A 25,413-nucleotide genomic window follows, 5' to 3' on the forward strand; every position below is an offset into this window, starting at 1 on the left:
TGACAGTTGACTGTGGAATATTTAGTAGTGAGGAAATTTCATGACTGGAATCCACTGAGCTCCTGAGAGCGACCCATTCTTTCACAAATGTTTGTAGAAGCAGTCTGCATGCCTAGGTGCTTGGTTTTATACACCTGTGGCCATGGAAGTGATTGGAACACCTGAATTCAATCATTTGGATGGGTGAGTGAATACTTTTGGCAATATAGTGTATTCATAAACATTTCATTAATTAGAAGCATTTAATACAGAAATATTCATTTTGTAAGTAGCATTTGTTGTTTGCTAGCATAATGCTAATGTCTATTAGCACACGTATGGAATTTTTTATGGGATGTTAGCGCCAAGCTAATGATGATGCTGAAACTGGTAAGTCATAAATTTAAAATATTCTGTACTTCGTATGTTGTGGTTTTACAGTAAAATCTCTTAATACAATTTTCAACTTATTATTAAACTATATTATTACTAATTCTGAATGTTACTGGATTAGCCTGTTAGCCTGTTCGCTATCTGTCGAGCTGGTTGTTAAATAAGATCACTTTCCTTTGGAGGGTGTGTTTAGAATGATTTTAGACTTTTTTACTTTATATACTCACAATTTAATACTGTAAACATGTGTCAATGCATTCTGTAATGTTCTACAGTAAAAACTGATTCCTACTAGAAATGACTCATCTGATATTTTCTTATTGGCTATAAGAACCATGTTAGTAGAGATGCTGTCTGTGAAAATGTAGCTCCTCTGAATGCTTCGTCTGAAGTGCACATCAGTACATCTGTTAGGACTGTGTTTCATATCAGTGTGTTCATTTAGTGTCAGGTAAAAACAAATAAACAATGTTATTGTCTTTGTTGTCTGCTGCTTAAAAAACTGACAAATTTGGCTGTAAAGAAATGAGGAACAGCCATAAAAATAAATGATCTGTGCAGCACTAATATTCAGCATCTATCAGCACTGAAATTTGTTTGGTGCTGTTCTTCTGTTTTTGGATCCTTTTGTCCTAAAATAAAATGCTAAATCTGGAAACTGAGAGGTTTGTATAACAGCAAAGCAGAACAGATGCTGAACCAACAGACTAGAATGAAACACAAAAAGAGAATTAGTAACTTAATATGAATGTCTAAAGTAGAACTGAGTAAAAAGTAGATCAGTTTCCTCACAAATATACTTGAGTAGAAGTAAAACTGTGACTCACTGAAGTACAAATCAATCAAAAGTTTACTGAGCTACATGTAACTGAGTAAAGATAACTAGTTACTACCCACCTCTGACAGGGACAGAGCGGACAGAGGGAGGAGACGGTGACCGGACTGCAGAACCCAGCAACCCTGCAGGAACCCAGGAACCATCCACCTTCAGAGCAGAGGTACAATCATATCTAATGTAGATCTTTAACACATCAGAAATGCTCAAACACTACTGATCAAAATCAGTGTTTTCAGTAATATAAAACAGATTTAATGCAGATAAATGAGTAAATTGATTCTAATATGCTGATCTGTGTAACTTCACAGCTTTCAAATAGGAAGCTACAAAAAATTTCACTACAAAATTTAAAAAGCCATTTCTGATGCTTTAAATTTAAGCTCAGTATAATCTGATCACCTTTGATCAGGAGACCAGGCCTTGTTTTGATGCATGCTGATGTGGGCTGTTTAAAATGAATGCATTTGGTTTGGTCAGTCAGTGGTATGATTTTTATGATTATTATTTATTGTTTAACTTCTAGTTGTTCCAAAAATATTTGCAACCCTGAATCTGAACTATATTTTGATCTATTGTCTGTAATAAATCACTACTATTGCACTAAAATAAATCATCTACTAATGTACTGTACTTCACTAAATTTAAAATGAATAAAATCTTCATTTTAGTTCTTAGTTAAGCTTTCATTGTATATAAAATAAAAAAAATATATATTCATATGAAAATGGATTTAAATTATTTTTTAATGGTTGTGTACATTAAATTCAGTAACTCAGTTCTAGAGTGTCAGTGAACAGGTGTTGAATCTTCTTGTTGTTCTTCTTGATTCAGACTACAGAGAGGAGGGAGAGGGAGGCAGCGCTGCAGGAGAGCTCCATCCCTCTGCTGATCCCTGGTCACACCATAGAGGAGTACCAGACCATCTACCACTCTGTGGTGGACTCCATGGTCAGCACAGCCTCTGGACAGCCACATCCATACAGTCCGGAGCTTGGCCTCAGGATCAAGCAGCGCCTGTGGGAGACACTCCGCTGTCCCACTCTGAGAAAGGAGGAGCAGCCTGAGAGCTTCAGCTCACCAACGCTGAGAAGCTTCACTCCTCTCATTGAAGTGGACATCAGTGGAGAACCCATCCTCAAACATCCTCAGAGGCCCCGACAGTGAACAGGATACAAAGTTTTTTGCATTATAGAATGGAACTCATTATTATTATTATTATTATTATTATTATTATTATTAATTAATTTATTTATTTATTTTATGATTGTTGTTGTTTTTAGGTTAGTTTGAACGGTATCACATTATTTGGATAGCCCACTGTAGATGCTTTGTAGATGCTTTCCCTGCAACTAAATCCTAATTCTAACCCCAACACTGTTGAGAAACGATGAGTTTCATCAGATAATTTTAACATGTCTGTCCACTGGGGGCTCTCTAAATAAAGTAGAACCAGTTCAGATGGAGGAGGTTACACATGTTATTTTGGGTACTGAATGTGATGCACTGATGTTGCCTTGTTTACTTTTAGTTTTACAGATTTGAAGCACCTCAAGGACCCGGATTGAAACTGACAGACTGACTGATTGCCGGACAGATGGACTAACAGAATGACTGACTGATTCACTCACATGTAGTTAAAGAGACACTACTAGAACTCAAGTAGCTTTAGGTGCTTCCTAAGTGCTGCTTTACATTAATTACACTGTGTTCTTGTTTATATAAAAACTAAATTTGTTGCAGATAAATGTATAAAATAATATAATGCTTATATTGCTGTGCAGTTTTATATTATTTGTAGCTGTAAAAAATAGATTTGAATTTGGTTTGATTTATACTATTATAATTTAGCAGTAGACAGATAACAGTTAGTATTAGCAGCATGTACAGGGCAATATCACCAATTTCAATTTTTTTCTTTTAATCATTAATCACTACATTAATCACCAGAGGAGGATGGGTTCCCCTTTTGAGTCTTGGTTCCTCTCAAGGTTTCTTCCTCTTGTTCTGAGGGAGTTTTTTCTTGCCACTGTAGCCGCTGGCTTGCTCATCTGGGGCTCGGACACGGAAGTAAATAAATAACAAAATAAATGTGATTAGTAGAACCTTAGATGCCTAAGAGTTTATCTGTATAGAAATGAAACAGAACATGATAAAGTAACAACATGTCAAATCACATATTCTCTCATAGTCACTGCACTGAAACTGATGCAGTGAGATTAGCTTTAACTAATAATGCTAATAAAGCTGACCAGTCCGTGTGGACGGTCATCAAAGCGACCTTCTGAAGGTCTCATCATTCTTTACCAGGTATTTTTCTTTATTTTGGTCGAGAGCAAATATATATCATATTCTGTGATTTTTGAAGAGTTCTGTTATATAAAGTTTCAACTTAACGTACTGTAACTTTTGACTGAATATTACGCCTTTATAGAAAACTTTTGTCCAATAAATTGTACACATTATGAATCTGATTTTAATACTTCATTGAAGTAAAGCAGAATTATGAAGTAGATTAAGGAACATGTTTCTACATTTACAGTGAAGCTGGTATTCACTACACTATCTAACCATCACTGGTAGAAGCCTTATTCTCACCATAAAGCAAGAAAGACTTCTCAGCTCCATCTTGTGGTCAAATAAAACAATGCATGTGGGTTTCTTATTATTTACCAATGAGTTTAATAGATGTAAATCTAAAGTATTATTCTTTTGGCCTCAGCGTATTAATACTTTTTTCACCTAGTTATTAGATTCAAATTAACATGAAGTAGAAACTCTATCAAAACAGTCTTTATCTCATCTTCTGTTCCAGCACTGTCATTAACCAGTGAAGACATTTTAATCCACTCACCAACATGCAGACAAAAAGAGGGAGACACTGCATTCATTTCCACACACTGACAACTGAATATCATTCAATACACAATACATCATTATTTCAGACAGTTTGTTTACTTTCCTTTTTCAGTGCTGTCGTTCTTCAGAGTGTGGACTCAGATAAAGAGGGAGGTCAAAAGTGCTGTTACTGATATTTAGATATACAGTCATATGAAAACCTGGATTCATAACTGGAAGATAAGCTGTCAGCAAAGACAGTAATATATGTCAGTTTCAGTGCAGTAAACTAAGCATGATGTCTACATCAACAGAAATGTTCAGGGTTTTTTTCAGATAAACAAAAAGCAAAGACAAATTTTGATACCCCCTCCCCTCCAAACACACACACACACCTCCAACTGTGCAGAACACTGCATTATCATGTGAGGTTTGTGTTTGTACAACAGTCTAAATCTAAATCTAAAAGCATCTCTTTGCATATATGGTTAATTATAATTGATCAAATATTCTGTTTAGCTCTGCAGATTTAAATATATAAATAATAAAATAAATAACAATATCTTTATTTTTTCTGGAAAAAAAAATTAATTCTGGGCAAGTTCATTATTAACAACATTTAAAATCCACTTAAATACACAGAAATTGTGTTTGAAGATATGCAGAAGGGTGTTTCTTGTAGAGGATAATGTATTTCAGATTTTTTTATTGGTTATTAAGTTGTATGTATACCAGTGATTATAGTGAATATAACCCAGGTGAAGTAAAGGTAAATTCTGAGTTTTATCTGCGTCCCAGAAAATAAACACATTTTATAAGGTCAAATGAAATAGAAAAAAATTCCATACCAGGGAATCTGTAGTGAATCCTGAGTAAAGAGTAAGGAAATGAATGGATTCCTATGGAACTTTTGTGCAAAGATCATAATCTGTAAATCATTCTTTTATTTAAATTTGCACTCATTTTTGGAATAAAGAACAGAATTGAATATTTCAACACTGCTGTCATAATTTTGAGCACTCTTGAACTCCAGTTATAGGACTTTATGACAGTGCCTCAGGTACTCGGCACTCGGCAGCAGTAACGCCAACCAGTCGGCACTCAGCAGCGCTAATGCCAACCAATCAGCACTCAGTTTAGAAATAGGACTTTTATTACTTTCACATAGTGTAGTAATATAAACTGTGACCCGGTGTATTTTTACTGGATCAGTGAGCTACAGCTCTTCAGGCTGAGCACGAGCTCATGAAGGTTTTACTGTTTCGGCCTCCCAGCTGAAATGGAGATTCTGATTGGTTCTGTGGCTTAGTTTGACTCTCTGTTCATGTCTCTATCACAATGTGCAGTTTAGAAAGCAGAGATTTTCTTTTTGATGAAAGTGTCCTTAACTCATTGAAAAAGTGGTGGGTTGTCGCCCCAGTACTTTGAAAAGTGGTGGGCCAAATGCCCACCTTGCTTCCTTCATCCACCTGCTCCACATAATGAACCTCTTCCCAAGTCCCTGATAGGCTGGATCAGAAGTATTAGCATTAAGTAAGGGGCGGGACTTAAGGGACTTATTGGAAAAAGGTTGGACCTAAACTTTGCAGGTAGGTAGCTCTCCAGGACCAGGATTGGAGACCACTGATATGGAGAGAAGCTAAAAAAAAGAAAGAAGAAAAACAACCCTTCCACGTGGTGAGTGCCTCTGTGTCCCACTCTTCCTCTAGACACAATAAAGGCATTTAGTGTGTTTTGAATGCTGCTTTAAACTTCAGTGATCTCACTGCTGCCACCCAGTGAAGTAATCATGTTATTACACCTGCACTGATTTTCAAAGTGTACTAAGTTCTTTTCTCAATGTAGTACAGTTTTCTGTGCTTTTTGAAAGACACCCATGATAAATATAAAAGTAACACCTTAAGTCTTTGCATAGTGTGTTTTACCCTGTCATTTACTCTTCTGGGAACAACAGATCATTTTCTAGATATTAGATAACTGTCCTTTGCCCTCCAAACAGAGGTTTTTCAGAGGCACACTAGGAGAAACAAAAAATAAAAAAAAACAGCAGGATCGCTGCGCAAGCCACCAAAGAAACTCACAAATATATTTTCTTTGTTAAGAAATTATAACCATTGTATTATCTTAATAGTTTAATGTCATTTTGATAACAAGCATTAAAAATTGCTAGTATGTTGATGTCTTGGTAGCTATGAGGCGGGTCTTGAGATGGTCTGATTGGCTCAGTCCCAGATGCTGACAGTCTAGTAGGGACGATTTTCTGTAGTACAGCACACATTTTTTGCTGTAAACTGTATACTGTACTGTATACTACTATGAAGAGTAGCATACAGTTTGCAGTATAAAGTAGTGCAGAATGCAGTATGTAGTATAGCAGTATGCCATTTTAAATGCACCCAAACTAAAACAATGGGCAGGTTTGGGGATTAAAAAGCAGACTCATAATGTTCCAGTGAGAAGGGTCCTGTGATTTTCAGCTACAGCTTTATATGATCGAGCAATTTGTTTTGTCTTAATTTAACTTAAAAAAATCCCAAAAAAACAGCCAAAAAAATTTATAGAAAGCAGCTTTTCAAAGCGAGGCTTCCAATGTTCAACAAAAAAGGGCCGGCTCACGAACTACACATTACTAGTGGATTGCTCCACAATGGCAGAGCACAGGAGCTTCTCAGAAATGACAACAGTCACAAAGCCCTGCAGCCCATAGCCACACAGTCATTGCACCATCCTGACACTTCGTAAAGGCTGTTCCTTTTTCTAAGTGCTGTTGCTCCACTCAGTGCCACACACTGCACTACAGAGAAAAGTTCCAGACCATAGATGACACAAGTACACCCAGTACTCCACACACATCAGTTAATCATATTTATTTTGCTTTATTTAGCTTCTTGTCCTCAGGATCAATACTTGGATAGTGCAGCTATGCTGTACCAGCACCTCCCATTTTTACCTGCATAAGAACTGTGCAAGAACTTATTCAGTTGTTTTTTTGTGCAAGAGATTTTTCAGTTGTTTTTTCATAGTGGCTACGGACTCCTCCCACTATTCCTCATGTTCCTGCTTCGGCAAAGCATTGTGGACTATGTAGTTTTAGCATACGAATACTAGTGCATACAAGTTTTGCATCATTTTCGTGTCTGAACACAGTGAAAAAGGAAGGAAATATAGTAAGACATTCATGAAGAAACATGAAAACACACACACCCCACTTGCACGTTCTCTTCCTGCAATTGACAGAAGTGTGAGACAGATCACAATGAAAGGTAGGTAAAATTCTCTTGTCCCTCTGCTTTTTCTGATCACAAAGTGATCTATGTGCTTCCTTAAGTGATTGCAGCAGTAAAGCTGACTGCTTGGACTTGTGCTGTTGTTCTAGGGCCTTAACTTTATTTTCTAGTTCATTTTGTTTAGCTTCTTTTTTCTTATTTCTAGCACAGGCAAAGGCTATAATACGGTCCCTTAAATAGGCCTTCACACAGTCCCAGAGGGTAAATGGTGAGGTTTATGGGTTAACATCTTAAAATCCAAATAGGTTCTAAATTACCCTTCTACGAATTCAATGAATCTGGGATCATTAAGAAAAGACGTATTTAGTCTCCAGTGTCTAGCACCAGCTTTCCATTCCAGGGTAATTTGTAGAATCTTGCAATAAATTATTCTGTAGGCCTCACATTTAGTTGTGAGAAAAAAATCAATACGTGAATAGGATGAATGTCCATCAAAGTAATCTCAGCCATTGTGGAACACGTATCAAGTGCTTTAAGACTTCACTCGTCTTACTATAGGAAGTTGACAATGACGGGAACTTCTCTGCTGCCTGGCGCATAACACAATTAGAATCACCTCCTATTAAAGGAACACCTGCTGCTTTGTCTAGAATAAGACTTTTCTGATAAATTCAGGGTGATCTTCAGTAGATGCACATAGGTTACATAGAGATACACTGACAACATCTATAACTCCATTCACTAATATATACCTGCTTTCTAAATCTTTGTAAGATGAAGTGGCCAAGAAAGTCAACATTCTGTTCATTAAAATTGCTACACCTCTTTTCCTTCCTGGGCTATGAGAGGAGAAGAAAACTGTATTTGCCCAATTTCTCTTGTTCCTTATTTGACATGAGTTTCTTGGAGGAATGCTACACTACATTTAAGATGTTTTAGCTGAGTGAGAATTTTCTTTTTCTTAATGGGACTATGTAGGCCATTAGCATTATAGCTAACTACTTTTAGCAGTCCCATTATACCTTTGAAGTTTGTGAGGAACTAAATTCCTGAGGTATATGTGCTTTTTGGGAGGGGGTTCAGGATTGGGGGGGGTTAATAACACGTGCACAATGTAAAACTTCGAACAAGTAAGGCCATAACTGCACACATGACTGCTAAGCTGACTGCTGATCCAGTGGTGTCACAGTTGAACATCTCAGTACAGAACAAAAAAAGAACATCCTGAACAATATGAAACATGTTTTTTTGTGCTTTGATGTAACACTTTTTTATCGAAAAAAGGGGACAGGAAAAAAAAAAAAACAAAACAAAAGAAGAAGACGAAAAGGGGAACCTCCAGGCTACTATAAAGCCTGGGCCTTCAGTGTTTGGTGTAATTAGCTGATAGGACAGAGAGGATGTCCTTGCTGGCTACCGTTGGCCTTGTAGAGTCCGTCTTCTGGCCCACACGTCCGTCCAGTTTAAAGATAAATGTAGAATTAAACGTAAGGTTAATGAAAAGTAACTGAAAACTGTCTTGCAACCCTGTTAATGGGGTGTGTTTAGTACTACCAAACTGAATCGCCCCCAGTGTCCAATGAGTGTAACGGCATAGTTTGTTGGTAAAGCTTTAAAAAAAAATTCAAGTCTGTCATTAGTTAAGAAACACTGTGCATTGCTTCTGTTTCTCACCAGTTTAGTGCTTGTCTTTTAAGTCCCCGAGGAGGCTTTTCATATCTTGGATAGTCCTGCGTTCCACTTGAGCACATTTGTTTTTCGTAAATGTGGTGGCCCATCCCGAGAGATGGAGCCCTCACTCTCTCTTTGACTCCATACAGTGTCACATCATCTCTATCTCTAACTTCCATCTGCATATCTCGCTGCATGAGATAGGAGAGCAGCCGCGCCGTCCAGTTTTGCATGTCCTCGATGGTCCTCACTCGGCCCTCCACCTCTGAAATGCGGCCTGAGAGGCCACGTACTGTTTGGTCGAGCCCCGCAACACTGTCCGATTTCTTTACTTAGTTTTCTTATCTCAGTGATGAGGACATTCATGTCTGTCGCTTGCTCAAGTGTTTGCGGTGTTGTGCTATCCTCTTCAAAATATTTTGACTTTTCATCAGATGCTTTCTGTTTCTCTTTCTTTCTTATACTGTGACTGTGTTTATTTGTACTCTTCTTACATGGTTTTTATTAGGAGGCAGCCATTTGGTGGGTGACATCACCGGATCCCCCTTATTTCTGTTCTGATAGATATTTCATAAATAAATATTTCTCTCAGCGTTTCTTCCTCCTGATCTTAAGGAGTTAAAGCTGCTTTATGCAAATGCTTCAAATTACATTTTGAATTGAATATAATTCTCTTGTATAATTCTTTCAGTTTTGTTAGCTTTAAGTTTCACTTAATTCATTACTGCACTTTACAGCCACACAGACTGAAATGAACATTAAACACAATCTTATATCTTTATATAATTAACACATTCTGAATGAGTGAATCTCTAAAGGAGATTTCGAACATTGTGTGTGTGTCTGAAGGCTCTTTGTGTCAGACTCCACTGTATGGACCATAAAGCACCTCCCACTACTGTGAGCAAAGCATTATGGCTCATGTAGTTTTTGTGGAAGATTTTAAACTAGACACGTTTATTATCACTACTGTATTAGTGTATTTAATCTGTATATCTGTCTGCATGTTCAGCCATTTGAGTTTTATTCTTACTAATCAGACTAAAATGGGTAACTGTTAAAACATTAAATAAATAAATGACAAATATAAAGTGCTGTTAGGATGGCATTTCATTTCAACTGTGAGAGCAGAAAAAAGAGAAGGAAAACCGTGTTGATAAAACCCCCATCTTAAGCACAATGTTTACTCATCACACCCTCACACTGTTTCCACACTCTGCACTGTCCACTGAGTTACACAGCTGTGAAAGGTCTTTACTGGAGACAGTAAGTAGTAAAGATTTTCTCTCTCTGATCTATAAATATATTACTATAATTATGAGCTCTGAATGTGTCATCACGCATCACTCTGCTGTGTATTTCAGGTAGGATTATTCTGCTTCTGATGAACAGCTGTGATTATAACAGGAATTATCCTGCTATAATATTCTTTATTGATAAATTTAGATACTGACTATTAAAGAGTCACTCCAGTCAAAATGAGGCGGCCATAATTCCAGGTGACCACTTGCAGCTGTGTGGAGTACGGCTCCCAGACACCCTCACCTTTGAAATGCTTATCACACTTCAAAAGTAAGGGCACGTATGAATCATACTACACGCAGCTGCAAGTGATCGCCTGACATTATGGCTGCCTTCTGTTTCTCCGCTGGCTCAGGTTTTCAACATCGCCGCAGTGTCCCCTTTTCCTGCACCACCAGCACCAGTTGCTCCACTGTGACTTACTCAGGGCCTGCTTGGTACTCCATCTCCTCCTCAAGCTGCTTCACTGCATTGAACTGTGTTGCTTGCCATGGTGTTTTCTTGCTGAGGATGAGTTCTGCCCTCTCTGCCTCGTCAACGACTGCTTAAAGGCTCACCGGTGCAGTGAGCTGAGTGTGTCTGTCCAACCATTGTACTCAGGTCCTCCACTGGCATGCTTATATGCTCTCCCTTCAGCCTCCATCTAAATCAGCCTCCAATCAGCGCTGTTCAGTTCCAAGTTCAGTGGGTGAGTTTGAGCAGGGAAATGACCAAATTGCCAGACACTGGCCCTCCAGGACTGTAATGAAATACTCTAGACTATTTGCAAACAAGTGTGGGTGCGAGTGGCAGTGCTAGTCCCCTTAAAAGCCCAAACTATCTGACTATGCCTCTCTTAATTAAGGGATGAGAGCAACCTATGAGTTAAAATTATATGACGAATGGACTGTTATACACTAACACCATTTACTGTTTTCCCCACAAGGTCTGTTCAAATAAATGAACATCAGATGGCAGATGTACAATAAAAACACTTTAATAAACTGTTTGATAAATAAAAAAAAACTAAAATAAAAGCTTAATGGCAATCAGCTTCCATCATTATGTCTTAAATATACTTATATGGCTAATACAACCTTCAATGATTCCCAAACGTTTAAGGATTACCCACTGGGTTTAAAGCAAATCACTCCACCTCAACTGACACACAAAAAGAAAACACAAACAACCAGTAAATAAACCACAACAAAATAAAAGCACCAACCCTCAATCCCAACGCAAGACTCACTCAATATACCAATGGGTTTTAACCGTCCCAACAATGGAAATGCTAGGTTGCAATGTTGAAGACTCTAATTTTATAATTCTAATTTAAAAGACAAAGTTAAAACATTACAAAGCCATTATTTAAATACCAACAGTAATAGCAGACCAAACTAAACAAAAAAAGAAATTACAGAACAGCAACTGGTCAGGCAAAATAATAATAAAAATAATAATAATAAATTTAACTTATAATAATAATAATAAAAATAATAATAATAAAAAAAATCAAACACAAACAAGTGGCTAGTCCTTAGCTACATACACGCTCCTGTTAAAAAGGAGAAAGAAAGAACTATTAGAACCTCCATTCAGGCTACCAACTTGGGCAACTGCCTCTGACACTACACTACACTACAGTTCAGTACATCTCATACCTGAGTAGTTTAACTGCCCCTATATCAGCAGCAGCTATTTACCACCTGGATACCCTCCCAGCATCCCAGGAGCACAATAAACCGTCATGGAGATTCTAAAATGAACATTACGTTACATAAATAAATGAAAATATAGCTGCAAGAAGCAATGAGCGGGTTCAAGCATGCAACAGCAGTATGGGCCCTTCTGCAGGTTTAGCCCATTAGGCCTAAAAAGGCCTCAAACTTTATGTTTAGCCCATTAGGCCTAAAAAGGCCTCAAGCTTTTGGTCTAGCCCATTAGGCCCAAAAAGGCCTCAAGCTGTGGGTCTTATTTATAGGCAGAGTGAATAGAACTGAAAGGAAGTCAGTTCATCAAAAGGCCTTCAGTTGCCATAAACAACAATCAGAGGTCTTTAAACACATTATAGGTTTACATTCATACCTGTCAAAACTATATGACTGATGGCAGCATTTCTCACGTAGTAGCACCGGCACAGTGGATTGGTTCTATATTTAAGCCATTGATTTGATGTAGGCCATAATGAGGCCCAATGCACTCATCAGAAGCCCTATTGGTGTGAGGAGCTCAGTGAAAGTTGGTCAGAATTAGTGAAAAGGCCACAATATGGTTTCATTCTTGATCAGGGACCATATCCAAAGAGGTTCACCAAGTTTTGGTCAGAATGACCTTTTGACCGTTGTATAATAAGTCTTTCTATAGTGAAATCTTTGAATGAATAAGCCAAAAAAAAAGACAAGCAGTGCAATTTTTGACATAACATGTAATTAGAAAGTTGTTCATGAGAGTGAACTGAGTCACATGGCTCCATTTGTTTATCTGTCAACCTTGTAATAACATTGTAATAGCATTTTAGTTGATTTTTAAATTTTTTGAGTGCTGAAGTGCCCCTTAAAGGTCAATCTGGACCAAAATAGGGCAAGACCATTAGTCCTAATTTGTAAAATTATTGCAAGTTTGGAGATAATCTGACCAATGCCTGTTGAGTTATAGCAAATCAAGCTAGCAATGCCATGGTTGAAGTAATTAATTGATTGATTGTCAATACACTCAGCGGAACAGTCAAAATGTTTTTGATAACTATTGAGCATCAGTGTCTTCTGAATCTTAAGATACTAATTTGATGATAATTGGCCAAAAATTCAGACTAGTTCGCAAGAATAGGTTTTTCACAATATGCAAATTAGCTCAAAAACTAGGGGGGTGGGGCTAAAAGTGACTGGGGGTGCACTTGTTCAGCAAGTCCCAAGGAATCAGCAGAAAAAGAAGAGAATTTGGTCTCCATCTCACTTTGATCAAAAGTTACAGCCAAAAATATGAATAAAGTTGAAAAAGATGAAAAGTTGAAACATAGGACTAAAGTAAAGTATGAGCTCAGTGGAAGTGGGTCAGAATTAGTGAAAAGGCCTCAATATGGTATGATTCTTGATCAGGAACCATATCCAAAGATGTTTACACAGTTTTGGTCAGATTGACCTTTTGACCTTTGTATAAAAAGCCTTTGTATAATTTAGTATTTGAATGATTAAGCCAAAATACCAAACAGTACAATTTCTGACATAACATGTAATTAGAAAGTTATTCCCTTAAGTGAACAGAGTCACATGGCACCAATAGTTTATCTGTCAACTTTATAATAACATTGTAATAGCATTTTAATTATTTAATTTATTTAATTTAATTTAATTGATTTTTAAGTGTTTTTGAGTGCTAAAGTGCCCCCTAAAGGCCAATCTGGACTACAACTGGCATACTCCATTACAGTCTCGATTTGTATAAATATTCAAAGGTTGGAGATGATCTGACCAATGGCTGTTGAGTTATAGCAAATCAAGCTAGCAATGCAATGGCCGTAGCATTTAATTGATTATTGCATACCACAGTGAGTAAAAAACTCATTTTTTAAATAATTATTTACCTACAGATGGCAAAATTATTTGACATAATGTACTACAATGGATTCATATTGGTTTTGAGTCAAACCTGTAATAATATAGTAATGACATGTAATAATTACTTTATTTTTATGAATAGCAATCTTTTAGAAAATCTTTTGAAACTTGATTATGTTAGGAGGTGGGTACATGTAGACATCATTCAAGTTTCATGATGATTGGTCAATGTTAAGTCTGTAAAAGGCCTGCTAAATGCTGATTGGCCGATGGCGACCACAAATTTTGATGTACCAAATTGTCCTTATAGTACCACTTATAGTATGGCCATTAGATGCTACAGGCAAAGTTTCAGCTTAATCGGATGTGCGGATGCTGGGAAACAGCCAAGTAGAATTAACTCCGCCCCCTAATTAGATATGCGCATAAAAATCGAATGGCCACCTCAGAATCTTCTGCCGAATTTGTCTGTCAAGTTTGAATTTTTTTGGCTAAAGGATTTTCGAGTTACAGAATTTTAAATTAATTCTGAATTAATTTGAATTTATCCAGAAGCGTTCATTTGCATATGGCAGCCATGTTGTATGGAAAACTTAAAATGTTTTTGATAATTATTGACCTTCAGGATCTTCTGAATTTTTTGACATGAGGATTGGGCAAAAACTGTAGGACTAGTTCGCAAAAGTAGGTTTCGCATATTATGCAAATTAGCTCAAAATCTAAGTGGGCGGAGCTAAATGGTCCCAATTGCAAAGTTGTCTGTTTGGACCCATAGAACCAGGAAAAAAATGTCTCTTGTCTTGGAAAAATCTGGTTTAGGAATTATTAGGCAAAACTAATTTTTCTGCGCTATAGCGCCCCCTGTGGCCGACTGGGCTGATTCCGTGCACTTGTGTAGCGGGAAGGACTACTACCTATTGACCAAGTTTGATGTCTCTAGGACTTACGGTTTGGGCTGTGCGTTCCGTTTCAGGGAAGAAAAATAATAAGAAAAACTTTCCAATAGGGTTCAATGCATTGCATGCTTGAACCCTAATAACTAGCCAAGTAGAAATAAACTAAAGAAACCAACCCTTAACATACAATAAAATCAGCAGCAGCACTGGTCACATAAAACCTATTATGGGCACCCAGAAGCTACAATTTATAGCTTATAAAATACTCTTTATTTTAAATAAAGTAAACTAAAATTAACCACCTAAAAGCATAAAAAGCTTACTTATTTGAGAACAGGTTTCAAGCATTTACACTGGAAACGACACTGGTCATCCAAGGCCTTTACAGGCCTCCCACTTGCTCTAGTTAGCAAAATGGCATGAAACATCTCATGATACTAAAAAATAAACTAGACAAGTAACAGTGCTACTCAAACTCACCACGTTTCCCCCATGCACGCGCACGCGCAAGCCACGAGCTACGAGCTCAACTGAGCCACAGGTGAGCTTAATAAAGAAGCAATTAAGTAGCGTTAGGTTGTAAGAGCTACCGTGCCGCCAGGTCCTAATGTCCCTCGGTTAGCTGTAGTACTGCCATTTCTTACTGCCCTTGTATTCGCCACGGCTGCTGGGTCCTAGTGCCCCACAGTTTATACCCTCCTAGTCCTGTTAGCTCCTACCCGTTACACAAGCTTTAGAAAAAACACACAAAAGCAACAGTAGCAAGTGATTAATAACTGTACTGTTTTATGATCTGTTCAAGCTTCTCATTTTTTAAATGAAATATTTTCTCCTTTAATGTTTGTGTTTTAAACTACACAAATCTCCACATAAACTACTTTACACTGTTTTAAAACTGAGTTCTGTTTCTTTAATGGTTTGTATAATTAATCTACAGATCTTTATCATCAGTGCTTGTTTGTGTGTTTTAAATTGAGCTCTCTTCCTCTGTGGTTTTCATGCTCTTGTGTTTCCTGTAGCAACAGCAGCAGCATTAACACCCCTGCTGAACTGTCCAGCTAAGATCAGTAAGATGATGGTCAATGTGGTTGACAAGCTTAATATCCAGTTGGACTAAGCAAACAAAAAAACCTTAACATGTTTAATCAGCTTCAGCTGGTCAAGCTATTTTTCAGACATTCAGCTGTTTTTTGACATTCTCACACTATGACAACCTAGTAAATCAAATACTTCTACAGTGTCCCAACATTTAAAAACACAGGCTAATGACATTAAAAGAAAAAGAAAAGTTCTTACTGACATCTGTTGTGACGTTTATATCAAACCCAAACTACAAGGTTTAAAACAAAGAGACAGAGGAAACAAAGCACAGGGCAAACACAACCACTACATGTGACAAAGTAACATATGTGTAGACTAGACAGCCATGACTGAAACAAAGCGCTTGATATAGGTTACAAACAATAGTGAACACCTGAGAGAGGGAGGAGACAGGAACTACAAACAGATGACAATCCGAATAGGGAAGGAGGGGAAAAGTGCGGAGCGAATAAAACAAAACAAAAAAAAAAGCACATGGCAAAAAGGAACATGGTCACAACACAGGGAAAGAAACAGGCACAATCAGACGGGGAAACTGTGACAGTGTGTGTTCTTGAATAAAGGAAGAGACCTTAATCTGAAACAGGGAGGTGCCATAATCACGTCTTCCGGGTCTCTGCTGCTCATTACAGCTTGTAAGTGTGAGGAGAGCAGTGAATGAGTCTCTTACCTCTCAGAGCTAAAACAGTGAGACATTTACTTCAGTCAGGATTCATTCCTTCATACTTTCCTAGTAAATGTTTGCCTTTTTCTGTATTGTTATCTTCTAGACCTGCTGCCATGACTTGCTTAACATCAGGAAATACCACAGCAGCAGTGACCCTCATATTACTGACAGGTAAACTTTTACATTCTTATATCCATTTGTGTGAACATAAAGCTGTAGATACAAACTCTTCATAAAATTCATGTTATAAACATGAATCGATAGAACAGCACTATTCAGTTCCACGTTCAGTGGGTGTGTTTGAGCAGGAAAATGACCAAACCACTGGACACTGACCCTCCAGGACTGAAGCTTCTTATATTTAAATGATATATTTTCTCCTGTAATGTTTGTGTTTTAAACTGAAGAAATCTCCACATAAACTACTTTAATCTATTTTAAAACTAAGTTCTGAGGTTTGTATAATTAATCTACAGATCTCCATCATCAGTGTTTGTTTGTGTATATTTTAAACTGTGGCCACTTCCTCTGTGGTTTTCACATAACCAGCCAACTTGTATATAAATACATGACCTTGTGTTTCTTGTAGCAACAGCAGCAGCATTAACACCCCTGCTGAACTGTCCAGCTAAGATCAGCTTTTTCTGCTAATTGGTTTCAGATGGTCTAAGCTGGTCTTTGGTCAGTGTGGTTGACAAGCTGAATTTCCATCTGGAAAAAAAAGTAAAATAAAAAACAAAGATATCAAAAGGCTCTAAGTATTTACATGACATTCCTTTTTCAGGGAACAATTAATTGGTTACCAACTTACAACTGTTCAGTGGAAGTAAATTAGGCTTTGAAATTCATGCAAACAGTTGCTACAGGTGTCCCAGCCTCTGTTGATTACTTACAAACCTTATGTCTGGAGAACAGCAGTGCTGGAACAGACTGAATTATTACACCCTCTAGGGCAGTATTTGGACACTGTTATAACCCTTTAAGGTGCCCCAGACAACAAATGTACACTGCGCCTGATTAGGGCCAAATGTAGCGCTGCATCCGGTCCGGATCCGCAAAGCAGAGCTGGCCCGGTGTCTTTTTGCACAACGGCCCAATACCGGAACTGATCTGTTTTACGGATCTGCACCAAAACAGATTAAAAACCGGCCCAGATGAGCAAAGAACAGCATTACATCTGGCCCTGAATTGGTGCAGGTCTGAATATTATCTTCGTATCTGGCCCAAATGTGGCACAGACCCAGTTCAGAAGGTCCAAGCTCAAGCTGATATTAGCAACTGTCTCTGGAATGGATCCGGCCCTGACTTGTTGCATCTGCACCGGATCCGTTCCAGAGTCAACAACAGCTCCATATCCCACATAATTTTTTACAAATCATTAATAATGAATGTTTTCAAAAAACGGTAAATTCAAAAAGGGAAACATAAAACCAAATACCTCAAAAAAAGGTTTATTGAATGTCATTATGTTTTCAAGACAGCATTTTTTTGAAAAATGAATTCAAACAAGAAAAAATACAATGCCACTACTGAGGTGTAGACTTATCAGCAAAAAATCCTGCCATTAAAGAAGCAATAATTAGCTGCTTTGTTTTCAATTGTAATAAACTGACATAAAAAACAGACTTTTCAACACTGATAGAGACTGCTAAACTCTGCTCATGTCATCACAATAATACAGGTTAACTGGCAATTTGAACACAAAATACTACCATGCTGAGTTTTACAATGTCAAATTAAGAAGTGTGACCATTGAGATGTGACAATTGTATCAGTGAAGCACAGTTCAACTAAAATGAATAGGGAGTATAAAACAATACAATATAAAATACTACAATATAAAGTAATACCAGCCGATATTGTTAAGTGTTAACATAATTTCCAGCCTCTTAACAATCATTACTGGTATCAGTCACAGTTTTCATATTGGTTGGGCTCTAATCCATGTTCTGGAATTCAAATCACTTAAATTCTTACAGTTTATCACTGCTGCGGTCAACAGCTGAACGGTGAACTGAATGGTAACGATCTTTACAACCTTTTTTCCAAGCTCTCATTGAGGAAGCCCATTATTTACAGTTACCATCTAGTACCTGCTTCAGCCAACCCTACATTAAACTGAACCAAGTGTGCTGCTGATGAAGTTGAACAAATCCATGCAATGACTGGTGCTGCAGCAAGAAAGCAGGGAAAAAAAACAAAAAAAAAAACACAATGTTCTTAACTGTTTTCGTCTATCCAACATATTAATAACTTTATTTAAAACAGGGCTGTCACTATCGATTATTTTAGTAATTGAATAATCTAGCGATTTCTCCTAGATTTAATCTAGATTTTTTTATGTACACTGAAATTGTAATACCCATTACAATTACAACACTGAAAATACATGATAAGAATGAGTCCACTGCCAGAGGAGTACTGGCACTACTGTCCCATTAAGAGTCCGACCAAGCCATTGGTTGGCCCAAATCAGCCAATATTTGCAGCCCACAGTTTTATTGGGGTCATGACGTTTCAAAGGGTGGGTGAAACCTTAGAAGAAGAATGTTCACCCTATAGCAGACGAAGGAGGAAGTTGGATATAAAGAAGTGGTGAAAGAGGTTGGTTACAGAGGAAAACAACAGAGGCCAGTCTAGATAAAGTGGCTAAAAAAAGGGCGTGAAAGAGGCTGGCCCTGGCGGAGAGATGTAGAAGGCTGACCCTTGCAGACAGGTGTAGGAGGCTTGCCCTGGCAGAGAGGTGTAGGGGGCTGACCCTTGTGGACAGGTGTAGGAAGCTGGCCCAGCGGGGGGGGTGTAGGAGGCTGGCCCTGGCGGGGAGGTGTAGGAGGCTGGCCCTGGCAGGGAGAGGTGTAGGAGGCTGGCTGACCCTGGCGGGGAGAGGTGTAGGAGGCTGGCTGGCCCTGGCGGGGAGAGGTGTAGGAGGCTGGCCTTGGCGGAGAGGTGTAGGAGACTGGCCCTGGCGGAGAGGTGTAGGAGGCTGGCCCTGGCGGAGAGGTGTTGGAGGCTGGCCCTGGTGGGGAGAGGTATAGGAAGCTGGCCTTGGCAGAGAGTTGTAGGAGGCTGGCCATGGCGGAGAGGTGTAGGAGGCTGGCCCTGGCGGGGAGAGGTGTAGGAGGCTGGCCTTGGCGGGGAGAGGTGTAGGAGGCTGGCTGGCCCTGGCGGGAAGAGGTGTAGGAGGCTGGCTGGCCCTGGCGGGGAGAGGTGTAGGAGGCTGGCTGGCCCTGGCGGGGAGAGGTGTAGGAGGCTAGCTGGCTGGCCCTGGCAGGGAGAGGTGTAGGAGGCTAGCTGGTTGGCCCTGGCAGGGAGAGGTGTAGGAGGCTGGCTGTCCCTGGCGGGAAGAGGTGTAGGAGGCTGGCCCTGGCGGGGAGAGGTGTAGGAGGCTGGCCTTGGCGGAGAGGTGTAGGAGGCTGGCCCTGGCAGAGAGGTGTAGGAGGCTGGCCCTGGCAGAGAGGTGTAGGAGGCTGGCCCTGGCAGAGAGGTGTAGGAGGCTGGCTGGCCCTGGCGGAGAGGCAAAATTTGTTTTTAACTTAAAGACAATCAAAAAGAAGACTCTAACGGTAATTTGTTTTAACAGAACTAAAATTGTCTGTACTCCTCTACCATTAAGCTTATTTGATTGTCAAACTGAATAAAATATTTTAAAATAAATGTAATAATTTAAACAAATGTAATAATTTGTGATACCTGATCACATATGTGCAGATATCGAAAGTAATGATTAACTTACCTCAAAGTCAGCAGCAAACTTTATAGGTCAATATCAACGGATGACTGTGGACTGCTGAGCAGGAAAAAAGAAAGGGGAATGTTTTTTAATTAGGCGCGTCCATTTTATATATCGGGCCTTGGCCTGTGCCCGGTAAGTTACCGAGCTACCGCAGTAACAGCCCATAATGACGGTAAAACACGTTATTTTATTGATTTATTTAACGCAAACCACAGCGTGAAAGTTTGTACTGAACGCCATTCTTTTCCTGGTCTTTTTTCTATTCTTTTATTTTTGCCAAAAGGTTCAACTCACGCTATCACTGTGCTTGCCCGCGTCTGCTTCAGAGTCAGAGATTGTCTCAAAATTACACGACGAAACAAGTGAAGCTATTATTATTACTAGTAGTAGTTGCTTTAGTATCTCTGTAAATAGCTCTGCTGATGCATCTGAACATATCAGCAGATGTACATACAGAAACAATAATAATAATGCTAGTAATGATAGCATAAACACTTTCTTTTCGTAATTTTGAGACGAACCCTGAGTCTGAAGCGGCCGCGGGAGCAGCAGTGTGGGAGTTGAAGCTTCGTCTAATTAAAGATTAAGCAAAGGGAAACCCGTTCTGTTTCTGAGGGTTATTTTACACACTTTTAACCAAATACGAGGATTCTGTTACTGGTTTATGTTATTTCAGCAGTTTCAAGAAAAAAATAATTAAAAGTAACGTTAACCTACCATTTCTTTAAGTAAAAAATAGTAAAATCCGACACTACAAAAAAGCAGATAAAAAATAAGATGGTTAAACTAACATTACTGCTTGCACTGTCTAATACAGCTTAGCTAGTTAGGTAACGTTACCTGGCTAGCGCCACACACCACAATATAGGTTAACTTTAGATTCCAGCTAATGGATATTAAAGCTGCTCTTAGAACATTTTCACATTTTCCTATGAACGCTAACAGTTGCCTTTCACAGTACAACCCAGCTAAGCTGGCTAGTTACACAGCCGGGCGAGGGGGATGATATAAGATTAAGAGTATGTCGTTATTAAACATACATAAAGAGAAATCTCGAATGTTAATTTAGGTTGGAATTAGACATTTTGACTCACTACCTCAGCTAACATAGCTTAGCTAACTAACTAACCTAGCTATGTTAACTAGCACTGACGTCGTCCCCTCTAGCAACTCCACCACTCAGCTTATCTGCTTGTCAAACTGAATAACATATTAAAATTTAAAACATAAAATCCAAGATACCTGATCGTAATTCTAATAAATGTGCAAATAATTAAAATACAAAATACACCTTACCTCAAAAGCAGCAACAAGTTATACAGTCAAAGTCAACCGACGACTGCAGAGGACTGAGGGGGAAAAAGGGGAGGGGCAAATTTTAAATGAGGCGCAATTTTTAAATGAGGCGCGACTGTTTTAAAGATCCGGCCCCGATACGCTCTGAGCCCGCGGACCGGCAGTGTGTCCAGTGCTGTTAACAGTTACTTGGCCCAAATGTGGCACAAGTCCGCAATGCAGATGCGACTGCTAGGAGGACTTTGTGACGGGGTAATCCGGCCCAAACATGCTTGCTGGGGCAGGTCTTTCCTGACAAAGAAAGCCAGAGTGACAGTGAGTACAGTTTCCCGCACCATCCAAAGGCACTTGAAACTGGAGGAAACTCTGACAGGAAGAGGTCTGACAGCTCAAAGCCCCGACAGAGTCAGAAGACGAGTCTCAGTTTCAACTGTGAATAGAAGACTTTGAGCAGCAGGTTTGACTGGTTGAGTAACAGTAAGAGAGCCATTGCTAAGATGATCAAATAAGAAGAAGAGGCTTTCCTGGGTCCTGCAGCACCACCAGAACTACTGAAGACTGGAAGGTCTGATGGACTGATGAATCAAAACTTGATGTCTTTAGTTTATCATACTGGGATTTTGTTTGGAGTTGAGTCGAAAGGATGGTTCCTCACCAACTATCAAACATAGAGGAGCGAGTGTGATAGTCTGGGGCTCTTTTGCTGGATCGAGAGTTGATGACTTGCACAGAATGACTGTCATCCTGAAACAAAAATGACAAGCTAGATGATGATAGGAATGTTTCAGAAACTAATTTGCTTCTCTGCAGAATTAGATACAGGAAAGTCCAGAATACTTACGCTCCAAAACACAATGAGCCTCTTTCACCAATATCTTCTTAAGTTTTTCTTAACTGTGTTCTTGAGAAAAGTTCCATGAAAAAGTCTGTCAGGTTTATGACTTGAACTGTTCACACATTTGTGCTCTTGAGCACAAATTCCAAATAAGAAAACAGTGGTGAATATCAGAATATTTGTAAAACTGCATAAGAACAGTTGAATGAGGGCCATTGTTATTGTAACAGACATACAGTGTTTCGATCTGGAATGGTTGTTCAGACAAACACTAAAATCCATATGAGGATGATGTGGTCAGTGTGGCCTTTTTTCAGATGTCTCTGGTTGTTGGTAAAATGTTGTTAATGGATTAATAGTTGTTAATAGTTAATAAAATGTTGTTAATAGATGGGGCTTTTTTCACTACTAACCAAAGTCTGTCAGTGACCACAGCCGCATGGTGCCACCTACCTGGAGGACAACCCCTCTGGCACAGTGAGCTAGACTATTAGAAAGGTGGACAGTAAAAGGCTAAGTTAAAAAACAGAGGCTGGAAGTTGGCTGTTCATGTTAAATTCAAAGCAACATCAGGTCAGTTTCCATCACTCACTGAGCCTGTATTGCGATTATAGTGAGCTAATAATAAAAAAAATGAGCAAATAAAAGAACTTCAAGAAAAAGGCTGCTTCATTTTGACTAATTCTCTCTTCCTTTTTTTTCAGTCCAGCCCAGAAAATGGCCACCTTCAGCATGTTGCGTTTTCAGAGGTGCTTCATATTATTGCTGTCCATAACCTTCATTGTGTCTGTCATTGTGTATGTGTTTGGCATCCGCTCTGAGTCGTCCAAAGTGTGGTTCAGCAACTTCGCCAAGTTAATCACATTCCAAACAGCCAAAAATCACACACTAATGACCTGTCTAACAAGACACAACAAAACAGTCTATCAACAGACGTCTGATGCCAAACACACAGCAGTGAACAGACAAAACGTGACAGACATGCTCAGTATGAAGTCCATGACAGCTGTTCCAGTAAAAGAAGCATCATCCATCTGTTACCATGAAGCGCATCCACACAACTACCGCTTCATCATAGACGAGCCCCGTAAGTGTGAACAAGAGAACCCATTTCTAGTCCTAATGGTCCCAGTGGCTCCACACGAACTGGAGGCTCGCAACGCCATCCGGAGCACATGGGGTAATGAGAGCGTGGTCCAAAACAAAACCATTACGGTGATCTTCTTGCTGGGTCTGCCTGGGATCGAGGCAGAGAAACAACAGGAGGAACTAAGGCTGGAAAGCCAGGAGTACCATGACCTGGTCCAGAGTGACTTCATGGACACGTACCTCAACTTGACGATAAAGACCATGGTAATCATGGACTGGCTGTCCACAAGTTGCCCACAGGCATCCTACGCTATGAAGATCGACTCTGACATGTTCTTGAATCTGGAGAACTTGATGAGCTTGTTGCTGAGACCTGATACGCCTAAAGAAAACTACATGACGGGAAAGGTTATGTGGAACATACCGGTCATCCGGGACAAGAACTCCAAGTGGTACGTGCCAATGGAACTATATGCTGAAGACTACTACCCAACATACCTGCTGGGGATGGGTTATGTCTTCTCCAATGACCTTTCAGAGAAGATTGTTGAGGTTTCGAAAGAAATAAAGCCATTTAACATAGAGGATGCATACGTGGGTGCCTGTCTGGAACGAATAGGAATTTCGCCTTCAACTCCTCCCAATCCCTCCCAGTTTAAGGATTATTTTAGTGGTAAGTATAAACGAGAAGAGTTTGCCAGCGTGATCACCACCATCCTTAACTCCCCACAGCAGCTGATCACATTCTGGAAGGACCTAAAGGGCCCACATGAGGCACTTGGAGCTAAAAGACTCATAACTGGTGATATTTGGGATATATTTGGCTGACATTTTCTTACAAAACTCCTGTATCTTCTCACAATTTAATCAGAACTGAAAAATGCTGCTTCCATAAGTATTCAATCCCTCTAGACTAGTACTTGATGGAACCGCCTTCAGCAAGCAATAACAGCTAAACACCAGCTTTGCACAGTGTTTGGGAGAGATTTTCACCCATTTTTCCTAGTAAATTTGTTGGATGGCGCTTGTGGACTGCAGTTTTCAGATAGTGCCATAGATTCTCTATTCTGTTGGACTTGGTCATTGTAGAACATTCACCTTTTTGTTGTTCAACTACTCCTGTGTTGCTTTGTCCTTGTGTTTGAGGTTGTCTTGCAGTATTTCTCCATATTTTGCACCGTTCGTCCTTCAGTTTTAACAAGATGCCCAGTCCCCACTGAGGAGAAGCATCTTCTCAACATGATGCTCCTCACAACATGATCCTGATGGTGTTTGTTGAGGAGTGAACAGTGTTAGGCTTGCACCACACATAGCACTTTGAACTTTGGCCAAACCTACACAAAACCTTATTCCACATGTTAGCTGAGCAAAGTTTTCCTTCTAGCCACCCTTTCATACAGTGTTGTTATATGAAGGGCTCTTTGATACTGTTTCCTCGCACACAATCATCTGAGTGGTCATATTAAATGGAGATCATTTGGGCTGCAATAAACTCTGCAAAATAATTACCAGTTAATCTACATTAAACATAATGCTTCTTGTTACCACTTGAAAGTGACGATGATGATGGTTTTATTTTGTTTTTTGTGTGTTTATTTATTTATTTATGTTGAGAAGACTTTACATCATGGAGTTAATTTTGTGCCAAATGTTTCAAATAAAATATTAAAATCCACAAGCAAAATATTAACCAAAATATCTAAAATAGGTTGCAAATTCATACAATGAGAGTGTATTACTCCTTTTGGCAGTTTGTTTCTATTTTCTGATTTACATTTTCTGATATATTTTTGGTTTGTGTAATCGCTGTTTTGCATCTGAAATCTTTCTTTTGCTTCTGACTTTTAGCACTTTTTAACAGGGGTGGGTCTTAGAAGAGGGCGTTCACCTGTACTTTCTATTGGTCAACTGATTTGGAGTGACACGTCTACTGAACACGTAAACGCTCAGCATGAACTGCCCCAGCAGGGTATGAGTGCAGTGTTTTACTGGCTTATCCAACATTATGAACATTGTTT

The 25,413-nt window shown here is 39.1% G+C and overlaps 1 protein-coding gene across 1 annotated transcript; it reads left to right on the plus strand.

Annotated features, from left to right (window-relative positions):
- The first annotated feature begins 7,262 nt into the window (after positions 1-7,262).
- On the plus strand, positions 7,263-24,554 carry LOC118800918 (beta-1,3-galactosyltransferase 2-like). Its single transcript, XM_036561087.1, has 3 exons — positions 7,263-7,308; positions 16,546-16,613; positions 23,011-24,554. Exon 3 carries the CDS (start codon positions 23,024-23,026, stop codon positions 24,221-24,223), a length of 1,200 nt encoding a protein of 399 aa, XP_036416980.1. The 5' UTR covers positions 7,263-7,308; positions 16,546-16,613; positions 23,011-23,023; the 3' UTR covers positions 24,224-24,554.
- Positions 24,555-25,413: the final 859 nt, after the last annotated feature.

This window comes from Colossoma macropomum, unplaced genomic scaffold, assembly GCF_904425465.1.
Source record: "Colossoma macropomum unplaced genomic scaffold, Colossoma_macropomum, whole genome shotgun sequence".
Taxonomy (NCBI): Eukaryota; Metazoa; Chordata; class Actinopteri; order Characiformes; family Serrasalmidae; genus Colossoma; species Colossoma macropomum.

Coding starts and splice junctions, on each gene's coding strand:
- LOC118800918 (XM_036561087.1), top strand. CDS start 23,024: ATGGCCACCTTCAGCATGTTGCGTTTTCAGAGGTGCTTCATATTATTG.